The sequence below is a fragment of the Heteronotia binoei genome, chromosome 16, assembly GCF_032191835.1.
Source record: "Heteronotia binoei isolate CCM8104 ecotype False Entrance Well chromosome 16, APGP_CSIRO_Hbin_v1, whole genome shotgun sequence".
Classification (NCBI taxonomy): Eukaryota; Metazoa; Chordata; class Lepidosauria; order Squamata; family Gekkonidae; genus Heteronotia; species Heteronotia binoei.
In genome coordinates, this window is record NC_083238.1 from 20,204,590 (window position 1) to 20,218,140 (window position 13,551).

General features: G+C 45.5%; 1 protein-coding gene across 1 annotated transcript in view; it reads left to right on the plus strand.

Moving 5' to 3' along the window:
- The first annotated feature begins 4,683 nt into the window (after positions 1–4,683).
- Positions 4,684–13,551, plus strand: part of GPD2 (glycerol-3-phosphate dehydrogenase 2) — a 111,469-nt gene continuing 102,601 nt past the window's right edge. Inside the window, exon 1 of the mRNA XM_060256941.1 lies at positions 4,684–4,788. Coding sequence (XP_060112924.1) covers positions 4,687–4,788 — 102 coding nt within the window. The 5' untranslated portion in view covers positions 4,684–4,686. The remainder of the gene's footprint in view (positions 4,789–13,551) is intronic.

A 13,551-nucleotide genomic window follows, 5' to 3' on the forward strand; every position in this document is an offset into this window, starting at 1 on the left:
TGGCTGCCCACCTGGATCTGTCTCTTAGAGTGTTTACGTTTGAGGGGTCTGGGAGAGAGGAAAACCCTCGCTTTTGTGGGTTATTTAGGGATGTTTGTACTTTGTATCTTTACTCTTAGCAATTCCTCTTTGAGAAGAAGTCATGTATTTGTAGCAATTCAATAAAACTTCACCTATATTCATATAGTGGCAGTATATCTGAGTGTTACTTGGCAAACCTCAAACTGACCAGCTCTTGACTTAGTTGAAAGTGGGTTGATGCTGACAATCTACCAGGGATTTTCAGGGTTGACCTGCCCTTAAAAAACCCTGATCCAAGAAACAATAGTCCTTTTTTGTGGGAGAGCTGCAATCTTGTGCGACGTTCACACAAATGAATCACATAAGCAGGATTCCCCCCCCCCCCTTTCAAATTGGCTGCTGATGTCCAGCTGGGACTTGATTCTTGGAGACAGTTCATATATTACTTAGTTGTAGGGGGAAATGCATAAGTGGTTCGGTCTCTTTTCTGTAGTGTAGATTGGGAAGTGAGACTTGCAGCTCTTGACAGGTCTACAGACAAAATCCAACTTCACATATTACTAATACAGTAGAAGTAGGAAGAGAACAAGTACTAGTCGACACTTCCTCTAATCCCACCCCCCCGCCCACTGAATGGAGCAATTCACATCCTGAGCAGAATGCAACTGCTGTAGTCTTAAAATGGACAATGGGCAATGCTAGACTCTGCACAGCTCCAGATTGCTGCTAAGTGGGGTTTCCTGTGTTAATGAGCAGCTTTACAGGAAACAGTGGTACTAGTGCTATCCAAAAACAGAAGAGATGTGCATCCTATCCTGGGCATCTTACACGTTCTTGGAGCTTTTGTGCAGGCTTAGGATCTGCTACCTAGTTATAGAATTTGTCATACTAAGACCTTGAGTATTGTGGACTGTATGCTTCTTGGAGCCGGAACCTACCTTTTTTTTGTATTCCTCTATGAAGTGCCAGTCATCATCACTGCAGAGAACAGTTATTCGTTGCTTCCCCCCCCCTCCTTCAGTTGTAAAAAAGTACTAGAAAAATTTGAATCATGCATGTGAAATAAATGAGTTAAAAACTAATACATATGCACTATTTTTGTGCACATGACAATAAGTTGAAGCTTTTATTGAAGAACTTAGTTGTGGTGTAAATTGGGAGGGAGAAATGTGCGGTTTTTGCTGATGTAGTAATTCTTTGAAGGTATTTTGAGGCATGCGTGTCATTTAGCAGATCTAAATTATTATATGGATAGTGGTAAGCTCTGATATTTTACTGGAGACCATTTGAACGTGTTGGCAGTGGAATTCACATGAGAAACAGTGCTAATATATTGTTTAAGATGAGTTGTTAGGATGTCCGATGTATGTGGTTAAATCATAGTCAGGTGCTTGTGGTTAAATATCTTTATGATGTCAAATACATTTTGTTAAAATTAGGGAGACTTATATGCTAGGCATTGGGAAGGACAGTGATTGTTTGGGCCACAGAACCCCATTTGAAGAATATTTTGGTGGACTTTTGGAAAGACTGTTGACCTGGTGTCCATGTGAAGAGAGCAAGGATAACCACATATATCCTAAAAGGAGTGTCCAGACAGTGAGGTAAGGTCAGTCAATGGTGGAGAAGATTACTTTTCAACATAGGCAGGTTTGGAGACGCCCCCACCCCACCCCACCCCACCACAGACCTCCCTTGCCTTTTCTCTCTCTTCCCTGACCCAACTACTTGATCTGCCCATGCTTGAAGCATGCAACAGCTTTCCCTCCTGGAGAAGCAGAAACTTCACAGCTCCTCCTCTTCCTGTCATCTGACCCTGTCACAGAATTTCTTGTCCCATACTCTCATCTTGGTGGGCGCGTGCTGCCACCTTGGAGGTAAAGGTGGATCATGGGTCTGGAAAAGTAGGAGACCACTGAGCTGGTTATTAAACGCACAGGTTTTTTTTTAGTTTGTATTGTTTCTGATACTTTTGTGCTCCGTCAGATTCTTCCTAAACTCCATTCGGTTTGCAAGCATAAAATTCACGTCACTGTTTGTTGATGGTGAATGACTAAGACTGGAAAATGTAATTATTGTATTAGAGAATTATTTTGTTAAGGCTTGAGAAAGGCAGGCTGTGAAGTAGCAGGAAAGTGTTCATTTCCTGGTAACTGGCAGACAGAGCAAAAATTTTCCTTGCTGAAGTACAGTTTCGGCTGTTTTACAGTGTGCATTTTATTTGGCATCTGAACTCTGCCTCTTCAACAGCCTGCTCTCTAGTGTGATTTATCAGACATTTTCCCTTTTTAAGCAGTTTGACTGGTCTTGTTACCTTTTCTACCAGATTGTGCAGAAGCTGGTGCTCTCCCTGCCATCTGTAAGGCTCCTTAGTAGCATAGCCAAGTATAGTACAATATTTCATCACCATTGTCTGTGAGAGGTAGCGTGTGCTTTTGGGCAGTGAGAAGGGAATAAAAAAAATGTACCATCACATGGGAGCATTGTTAGAAAAAGCCTCCCAATTTAATCCAGCAGCAGCAGAAGAGATTGGATTTATACCCCGCCCTTCACTACCTGAAGGAGTCTCAGAGCAGTTTACAATCTCCTTCCCCTCCCCACAACGGACACCCTGTGTGGTAGGTGGGGCTGAAAGAGCTCTGCCAGAACTGCTCTTGAGCAGAACAACTTTAACTTGTCGCTGACCCAATGTCACACCAGCAGGTGCATGTAGAGGAGTGGGGAATCAAACCCGGTTCTCCCAGATAAGAATCTGCACACTTAACCACTATACCAAACTGGCTCTCTTTTGGTTTCATGGTTTTCCGAACGTGGAACCACTCCTTTATTATGGCAGCGATAAGTAATATATTTCAAGGAGATATATGGTGCAATTCTAAACAGAGCTGACATGTAATCACTGTAATGCTCTCTACATGGGGCTACCCCTGACGCTAACCCGGAGACTGCAACTGGTGCAGAACGCTGCGGCACGGCTGTTAATGGGGCTGCCACGACGGGAGCACATTCACCCAATGCTGAGAGAGCTGCACTGGTTGCCTGTTGTATTCCGAGTTTGCTTCAAGGTGTTGGTACTAACCTTTAAAGCCCTCTATGGTCAGGGACCTGCCTATCTACGGGACCGCCTTTCCCCATATATCCCCCAGAGAGCACTGCGATCAGGGACAAAAAATCTGTTGTCTGCCCCTGGCCCAAAAGAAGCCAGGTTATGCATAACAAGATCTAGGGCTTTTTCGGTGGCAGCACCAGAACTTTGGAACACCCTCCCAGAAGCTATAAGGGCCCTGCGGGACTTGTCGGCGTTCCGCAAGGCCTGTAAGACCAAACTATTTAAACAGGCTTTTGCGGTTTGATTGGAAAAGGGCTGCCACCAGGACATCCACAGAGTGCTGGCGATCATAGTCGGAAAGTCAATACCGCCTATATTGGATTGAAACAGCGCTAGAATGTTTTTTAAAATTGATAAGTAAATTATGGTTCTATATGTTTTATTGAATTGAATTGTTTTTAAGATGTTGTAAGCCGCCCTGAGTCCGCTTGCGGAGAGGGCGGGATATAAATGTGAAACTGGGCATGGTTGTGTGTGTGCTGGCACAGCCAAATAGAAACACCAACGTGAACAACCTAGCCAAAAGTCTTAGTCCAGAAGTTGTGTGCCCAGAGGGTTCAACCGGAGTCAAAGGAGTCTGTCTGAAAAGCCGAGTTGCAGGGTCCAAAGGACATTCAATCGCAGGTCCAAAATCCAGGAGTCTCAGGTGACAACATAATCCAGTGCATTGCTTGCAGCGTCAGCAGTAGCGTGACGTGCTGCTTCCACATCTGACTCATCCGCGGGCTTCCCCTTTTGTGCTAGGCTCACAGCTGAGTCTCACTGGGCTCATGAGTGAGCTTGTCAGCCTGGCTCACTAGTCCCAGGTAATCCAACGGAGTTGTTGAACCTAGGTGCTGTCAGGCAGCTAGGCCTGCGCTTCACCTCCTTTTGAGGAGTTCCAACTGCACCCGCCGGCACTTGAGTGGTTCTGGGGATTGGGGTGGCGATGCTAGTTGCAGCATCTCATCTCATCTCATCTGAATCTTGGGTTGTTGAGGTGCTGCCTTTCAGGGTGATCTCTCTGCAGACGCGATGCTCGTGACGTCTGAGGGCGTGCTGTCAGCATCCAGCTGTGTGCTGGGGCCTGCCTCTGTTGTTTCTGTGTCATTGACAGCGCTGTAAGCCTTATCAGGGCTGGTCGGCTCAGGCTGACCCGCAACATCTGGCTATAAATGTGTGCATGCTTATGGGATTTGCTAACTTCTTGCTCGTTTTACATGTGGAAGCATTATGGAAATGGGAGAAATTGATGAGAGAATGATTCTTGAGACCTGGGCCTGAACCCCATATGTTTTCACCCCAGCATTCCCATAAATGTTGCAGTTTTTGCCACATGCAAATCTTGTGTTGCGTGATATGTTCTTCATAAAACTCCTGTTAACAAATGAACTTACTATAATTTCATTGGTTTTAAGGATGTCATTTCATTTACATTTATAAGGAAAAATCCTAAAACCCTTTTGTATTATTCCTAATACAGTCATGTTTTATGATTTTTTTGTTTCAAACAAGTATTGTATATTGATTTGTAACATTGTAAATTCTCTTGTTTTTCTTTTTTATAGCATTAAAAAATGGCTTTTCGAAAGGCAGTGAAAGGAACTATCCTTATTGGAGGAGGTGCTGTGGCAACTGTGTTTGGTCTTTCACAACTTTCTCAGTATAGAAGAAAACATGTAAGTAATAGTTTATTTTTAAAAAATGTGCCCAGAGCTTATGTAACACAGATCTTGAAACTTTTTGCTTCTTTGTTGTAAGTGGTACCAGACACTACAGAAGAAAGGAGTCTTGTCTACTCTGGGATGTGATGGTACCAAGTGACTCAAAAGGGAAGGGATTTTGACCAAGACTTTTGACCAAGACAAGGTGGCTGAAATCTCTCTCTGGATCTCACAGTCCTCACTCTGTCCTTGGAAGTTGCAAGTTTTGAAATTGCTAATTTGAAAGCTTTGTAAGATTTTTAAGGAACCTGAGAAAGAGAGAGTACATTCAGCCTCATCTACACATTGCTTTAAGGTAGGCTCCCATGAGACTGTATGTGCCAGAGTAAAAAAAACACGGGTGATCTTTCAATTGTCACACATGATTGAATTACTGTCCCTTTATCTTTGAAACACTTGTGTGTGGAGGCCTGTCAGCGTAGCCACTGTGAGCCTAGCCTTTTCAGACATAAATGTTTGGGGTTTTTTGATGCTGTGGAGATGTATACAGGATGGGTGCACTGTATCTGATCTTCCACTGTATGCAGTTGCCTTTTCTTCTGAAAGAAAGATTACTCTGGGGTCTGCTATGCATGTTCCAAAACTGGAAGGAACATTTATTTTTTGTCTGTTTCAAAATAAATGATGATTTATGAGTTTGTGTGTAGTGCATTTGTCATGTACATGCATTCATAGTACTACAGATGTGATGTCTGTAGGTGGTTTATGTGTTGATCATGGTGTAAATTTAGAAAGTCTCAGAATCAGTTGTTACTTAGTGTTGGTTTTATTCTGCAGCAAGTTGTGTCTTCTATCACTTTGCACCGGCAGAAGAGGGGAGACCATACAAAGAGCGCTGGGTGTTGAATTTTGTCTGTGTGAAGAAGCAACTTCTGTATTTATCTCTTGAGGCTCATCTATGCAGTTGGAGTTTCTTGGAAACGTGGTGATGAGGTTGTTTCAGAGAATATTAGTTTACAGTTGTTATTGTATCCACAAACCAAATCTGTGCAAATAGAGAACGGCACAGTTTTCCAAGTTACGGTTTACTGGACTGGATCCTGTGGAAGGGATTTACACCATCAGCATAGGGCTCCATTTGTTCCCTATCTTGCTGTAGCTCAAAGGTGGCCCATAATACTGTTCCGGGACATGGGGCATTGGGGTGAATTTGCAGTGGAAGGAGAGGTTCAGCAACAACTTCCAGCTTCTATGAGTTGAAATCTACTGCATGATGCAACCTGCTGTTGATAGTCTAAGAGCCACTACATTTATTGCAGAGGGTGATGTCACTACCACAGACCACACACTTTAAATGTTTCACAAGGTCCTCTGTGTGGGCCTTTAATGTATAATGTAATACTTAGCCTCTTCTGTTTTTGGGGGGCTACTCTGCATTCAACCAGCTTCCTTATATTCTTCATTGCTCAGATGACCACTTGCCCTGGGATGAAAGGAAGGCCCTTGGTTCTGTTTCATCTCTCTTGAGCTTCTAGTTCAGTCCTTGGATCTGTAAGCAAACTGGAGGAGGACATAAAAGGGTTATCTTCAGTGTTTAGTAAAAAAACAAACACACACCCTGTAGATAGTTAAAAGTGGCATTTAGAAGTGATTTATTAGATGTGTGAGAATCTACAGGTGGGTGAATGCTTCAGGAAAGCAATATGTACATAATATCCTTGTGTAAAGAGATTTGTGCAGTTCTAAAGCTAAAGATTCAGTTGTGTTCATGTTTACCTTGGTCGGAGGCAACATGACAAAGCTATAAAGGCTTGTGGTACTTGAATAGGAATAACTTGCAGGAAAATATACGTGTGTCATGCCCCTGGTGGCCCCCACCACGTCCCTCTGTGGCCGCTGCCCTGGGTGTGCCCTGACTCAGGGCTGGGCCCGTCCAGGGATCCCAGAGGTCTCAGAATTTGGGAGGGCCGAGCTGGGTTGCTTCACTTTTTTTATTCCTGCCTCTCCCCGGCTGTGCTTGGGCTCCTCTCCCTCTCTCTGTTGACTGCCCTTGTGCTGCATCAGCCTGCTTCCTCCTCGACCTCTCAGCCTCTGGCCTTTTATCCTTTTCCCGGCCCTCTCCCCACCTTCCAGGTCCCACCCCCGGTTAGCTCTGCCCCCGCTCATAAGTGAGGACGGTGAGGAGGGACTTCCTGGGGTGTGTCCTTCTTGGGGCTGCTGAAGTGGCTGGGGCGTCAGTGCTCTGTCAGGGTGCAGCGGCACCTCGAGATTTCGACCTTCCCCACTCTCTCTGCGGGGTGTTGTTCCAGCTTCCCACTCCGTGCTGTGGGCTCCTTGGGCTGGCGGGCATTTTGGCCAGAAGGGCCTCACCAGGAGGCCGGGAGGTATGTTGGGGCCCCAGGGGTGTGGGAGGGGCTACAGGTGGAGTCATGTCTCAGCCAGGATGGGACACACCCCCTTCCATGTGTCGGGTTGCGTGGGGTCGTCCTCAAAGAGCCTGGAGAGGTAATCTGCCACCTGGTGGTCAGCTCCGGCCTGGTGGTGGACTGTAAAGCAAAAAGGGAGAAGTGACATGTACCACCTAAGGATGCGGTCATTGCTATCCTTCATCCTAGACATCCACAGGAGTGGGGCATGGTCAACCACTAAATGGAAGGGGTTATTAGTAAGGTAGAACTTTAATGCCCCAATGGCCCATTTCACAGCTAGGGCTTCTTTTTCTACCGTGGAGTAGGCCCGCTCCGCAGGTAGTAACTTGCGGCTGATAAACAGGACCGGGCGCTCTTCTCCTGGCTCGCCCTGCAACAGGTTCGCCCCAATCCCTGTCCCGGAGGCGTTGATGTGCAAGGTAAAGGGTCAGGAAAAGTCCGGGTTTTGCAGCACCGGCTCCTGGGACAGACTGGTGCGGAGCTCTTCAAAGGCCGATTCATGGGTGGGGCCCCACTTCAGGACGTTCGGGCACGTTTTCCAGAGGTTGTCTGTCAGGGGTGTGTCTGTAGTTGCAAAGTTGGGTATGAATTTACTGTAATACCCCGCAAACCCTAAGAAGCGGCGTAGTTGTTTCTTGATGCGGGGGCGCGGCTGCCCTTCCAGGGTTATGATCTTCTCGGGTAGGGGCTGCAGCTGCCCTTTCCCGACCAGGAAGCCCAGACATTTAAGTTCTTGAAACCCGAGGTGGCTCTTCCGGGGGTTGGCTCAAAGCCCTGCCGCGTGCAGGGCTTTCAGTACTTGGCGTAGATGGTCCAAGTGTGCTTCCCAGGTCAGACTGCATATGATTATGTCGTCAATGTAGGCCTGGGCAAAGCCTTCTCACTGGGCCAATGCTCTGTCAACGAGTTGTTGGAACGTCGCTGCTGCTCCATTCAGCCCGAAGGGCATCCGCTTGAACTGAAAGAGCCCCTGGGGAGTGGCGAAGGCCATCTTCTCCCTATCGGCTGGGTGCATGGGGACCTGCCAATAACCCTTGGTCAGGTCTAGTGCTGAGCGACAGTGTGCCTTCCCCAGTTGGTCAATGAGGATGTCTGCGCGGGGCATCGGGTAGGCTTCGAACTTGGCCAGTATATTCACCTCCTGGTAGTCCCCGCAGAAGCGCACACTGCTGTCCGGTTTCGGCACCAGGACCACAGGGCTACGCCAGTCACTCTGGGAGGGCTCTATGATGTCGAGGCAGCGCATCTCTTCCACCTCCTGGGTGATGATATCCCATTGCTTTTGGGGCACTGGCCTCAACCGGGCGCGGGCCACCTGGCCCAGGGCTGTCATGATTCAATGTTTGACTAGGTGGGTCAGCCCGGGCCATGTCGAGAAGACCGAGGGGTAGTCGGCCAGGACCACTCGGAGGTCCTGCTACTGCTCTGCCGTAAGTGCACTGTCAAATTCTGGACGTTCTCTCGTGTCTCCAATGGCAGTCCAGGGGGGGGGCGTCCCCCAGATCGCTCGGGTCTTCAGCCAAGAGTCCCTGCTTTCCCAGAGCTGCCCGCCATTGCCACCCTTTTAGGTTATTAATGTGAATGGATTTCTTCTGACAGGGAAGCAGACTTGTATGAAAATTTGTGTCATTTTAAACTGTGGAAGGTACCACAGCATTCTTTGGGCCTATTCTGCTGCTGTTTTCTTTCTCAGGTTCTAGCTGAAGAGGGAGATGAGGGAGAAGAATTAGGCCCTTTGCTACTCATCCTGCCCCCCCCCCCTTTCTCCCTCTCCCCCAACAAGAAGGTACCAAATGAATGTGGAAGATCACATTTTTTATTAATAAATTTCCTTTGTAAATCTATATATTTCTTGACAGTACTTAGTCTTAAGTAAACAATCATTTTGGCAGTGAAGTGGAGGTTGAATGCATAGAAATATGTACAAATACAGGTTCAGAGAGAGGCCAGGAGGGAAGGCTCTTGTACATTGGGGGAGAACATCTGAGGCGCATAGAAAAATTGTGTTGTTTTTAAATCAACCGTGTTCCCTTCCAGAACCTGTGGGTAGTAAGGGCTTGTCTAGTGTACTGACCTTGTGTTTTCAGTGAAGATGGGTAACAGAGTAGAATGTGGCTGAGACTGGCAGTTTAGTTGAAGAGAAGAAAGTCTGAATCCTTTAAGCTGCAAGGGTTTCGCTCTGCAACTTAAAGAATAGAACGAAGTTGTGAGCACAGCTTACTTTGCCTCAGTCAAAATGGACCTTCAGTGTTCTGTTGCTGAGGGGCTCAACAGAATCACCAGGCAAATGGAGTTGCTGCCAAACAGAGCTCTTCTGACAAGCGAGGCTCATCTCTTCCATGAAGAAAGGCAGAACAACACAGCCAATCATGGCAGAACAACAACCACCTTCACCGGCCGGAGCAAGAAAAGCCGTGTGTGTGTGTATGGGAGAGGGGGATTGGCCTCCACTGCTAGACTGTCAAGGCTGGGGAGGGGCACTGATCTAGAGTAGCCAGATGCCTCCGTCCTGGCCACATTCTCAGTGCCTCCACCTGACTGTCCCCAAGTTGGCCGCTCTACCTATTGCCCATGACAGCAGTCAGCAGAGGAGGAGCCCCACTCCAGTTCGCATTGCTATCACCCTCACTCAGCTCTCGACAGAAGTGACAGGGTCCATAAAAGGGGCAATGGGAGATCCTCCTCACACACTGCCCCCCCCAGTGGGATAAACAGTCAGGGAGCCTGGGATGGTTGGGACATTGAGGGGGGTGCTTAGCAGTAAGTTGGGGTGCTGAACCCCAAGGGGCCCTGCTGTAGCTATGGGCCTGGCTGCTATGGCTCCTGTTCTTTAAGTGGTTGCTTCTGGGTTGAACAGGCACTGGCCACAGGAAGCCAGGCTACATGCTGGAAAGGAGTTGAAAAGGTGGAACATTTTTCTCCTCTTTTCTTGACATTTTCACCACTGCCTGCAGAACTGTTTAAAAAAACAAGTTTGCGCTTGTGAAGTCCGTCTCAAGACAACCAGAGACAGGGCCTTTTCTACAATGGCCTCCACATGGTGGAACCAGCTGCCGGAAGAGGTGAGGGCCCTGCGGGATCTTACTCAGTTCCGCAGGGCCTGTAAGACAACCCTCTTCCGGTTAGCCTATGCCGACTAGATAAATGTAGCTTATCAGATTTTAGTGAAATATACTGGATAGTTTTAATGTTAAGATTTTAAGGTTTTTAGGTTTTTTAAATGTTTTGACTTTTAAATGTATTAACTTTGTACCTTGTTTATTGTTTTGTCGTTGCTGTGAGCCGCCCTGAGCCACTTTGTGGGAAGGGCGGGATATAAGTTATAGAATAAATAAATAAATAAAATCTTCTTTGGGAGCTCGTATTCTGAACTTGCTTTGCGCCACAATCACTAGATATACAGAGCCATCTCACACAACCTTTTTGAAGGCTTGTGGCATGAAGGGCTTGACAAGAGAATGGCATATGATTTTTTTTAACGCTTCCACGTGATTGTAACTCAGATTTTCATTATGCATTGTTGTTCCCTTATATCTACTGCCTGTACATACCCAATCTAGGACAGCAGGTGGAATATAACTGGCAGGATTGACACAAAGGAGGGGACAGCCCATTTACAGTGTTGACATATCTAAGCTGTGGGCTTGTCCAGCAGCTGAACTGTCCTCTTTTTAATAATGCTTGCCAATCAAAAAGATGACAGGGCAAAAGACCTTCCTGTCTAAAAGAGGCACAAAGGGACGTTGCCCCAAGATGCAGTCTAATTGGCTGCCCGTTCCAGGAGGTCTGTGGCTTTTTCTAAATGATTCTTTTCAACGCTCACCAGCACTGAGAGAAAACATAATTCAATTAGCATGCACGCAGATTGTACCCTATATCTCCTAGATATATCTAATTTACTCTGTAATAAGCTAGCTTTCAGCCTGATGCCGTTCACCCTCTATTTTGGGAAGTCATAGACTGGATTGGTTCCTGAAATAGCTACGTTAACTTGAAAACAAAGCATCGTGTCAACCCATTTTGGATGTGTAATACTAGTATTCAAATAGCAAGTATCAGGGTGGTGTGCAGATTTACTAAATACAAATTTTGTATGATAGTGTAATGCTGTGGACCTTACCGAAAAGTTGGTCAGTCCTGTTAATTTTTTTAAAAAAACATGCCGCCCAATCTATGTCTTTAAAAATAAACACGGCACTTCAAGCCAGCAGAGAGAATTCACTAGAGAGCCATGTTTACCGCAATCTGTGGAGCTACTAATTTTTGTGTGTTTTATATAAATCCTTTTTTCATTTTAAAAAAAAATTGTGGAAATACCTATAGGTCTCTGCTTCTTTCTCAGTGTCCCTGTCCTAGAATGGGATGTGTGGGAAGGATTGGATGTGTATGTGTGTATGCGAAGCAGTGTACTCTTTACCTTCTTGGTTTTCTGTTGAAGCGCAGGAAAGTCTCATCCCTCTGTTAGAATGGATTTCCTTAACATGTAGAAGGCAAGAGAGGAGTATATGTCAATCTAAGATAGGGTTAAAACCTAAGTGAAACAGATGGTGATTAGCAGGAACAGAACGATATAACTATAGGAAAAGAAAGAGCAAAAATGTCTAACTCAGCCATGTCAGAAGTCGGTATATGTGGGACAGTAACCACCTTGTAAGTGGTGTTCCTTCTAAGTTGAGTTAATGTGAGCTAGCTCACAGTTTTTAGCCTCTGGCTTCACACATTTTTGTCTTGGCTCAGGAAAAATGGCCCCTGAGCAAACTTAATTTATGCAGAAGCTCACAACTATAATGCCAGTAACTCACAAATAGAATTTTGGCTCACAAGACTCCACAGCTTAGAGGGAGTATTGCTTGTAACATGAATGTGCAAAGCAACTTCAATTTCTAAGCCATTGTCCATGCAGTTCAGACATCCTGAACAAACAAGTTTGTCTGTTATGATAATTGATCTGATTAATTGCTGGACTTGGGAGTTCCCACCTCCACCCCTTACTTTGTGTACCAGGACTGAAGATGAAAAACTCCATAGTTGAGGGGAGACATTGTCTTCTATACTATTGGGGATAATGGTCATAAACTAGGACCTGGCTAGTTTTTCTGTATTACACAGACACTCCTGCACTTCTAGATTGTGACCCAGGCATTCCTGCACTCATGAGTAGGAAGTATGGTTGCAAAACCGAAAGCAAACCCCCCACCCAACAAAAGTGCATGGGACTTTGGTGACCTTGGCTAGCTAAAAAACCAGCAGTTTAGTGTTGGATCTTGACCTTGTATTCTTCGCTTCGTTTGCTGTATGAGGTTCTTTATCTCTGCTCTTTGCTTGCTAGAAATGATAATCTGGCTCCTTTTAGCTTTTCCCTGGATTCCATTCCTGTTTTTCTCCAAAACTATCTTAACAAAATAGGATGGATTCCTTATAAGGAATCCTGCTTGCCTGTCTTTGACTAGAGGTTATGTAGAATCCAGCGAGGACTTAGTTGTGGCAGACGCAGTCCCCACAGTGTAATCCACACTTCGGCATCTAACCCTTGCTTCTTGGCTGCCTCCCCTCCCCCCTGTTTATATTTATTTACTCATAAATCTTCGTGTATCTCACTTCCGTGTGCTTTACAAATATTACAGTTGTGTTGCTTTCTACATAAGAATAAATTTTGAAAGACTTCTTCCTCCAAAAGGAGTACAGGAACCTTATGAAAAGGAACCACGTGGAAACGTTTGTTTGAACTGTAGTGACTTGCAGTAGTCTGGAGTGGTGATGGAACTTGATTTTTGGCTCAGTTCATGGGACACCAAGAAAACAGAGTGGAAGGCACTTAACCAGGGAGCAATTGAATATACTGTACTATACATAAAAGTGTGCCCTTCTTATTTGAGTTGCCTGAAAAGGATTTCCCGGTAATATACCCTTATTACTGTTAGTCCCTGTGTATTTATAGACAGGTTAGACTGGGAGGCAAACCACAAACAAGGGAGATACATTGCCGTAGCTTAGTAAATGGACAAGAGCAGCTGTGTTGTGTGAGTAGGTGTTGGTAAGAGAATTTTTTTTTGTTGATTTTGAAGTTAAGTTACATAAGTAATTATCTATTTGAAGCAGCAATGTCTAGAAATACTATTTTTATATATATATATATACACAGGGAAGCTGCAGGGTGTGTGTCACTGCCTTTGATCGTTCCATAATTTGGATATAATTTATAATTTTGTCCTCCCCTCATGCTCTGATTTTTAAGTACAATCATGAGACTATAGAAAGAATCTGGATGGACTTAATACTGCCATGCCAAACATCCACAGGAACATGGCATTGTGGTAGAATGGTGTTTTATCCTCAGCCACCATGTTGA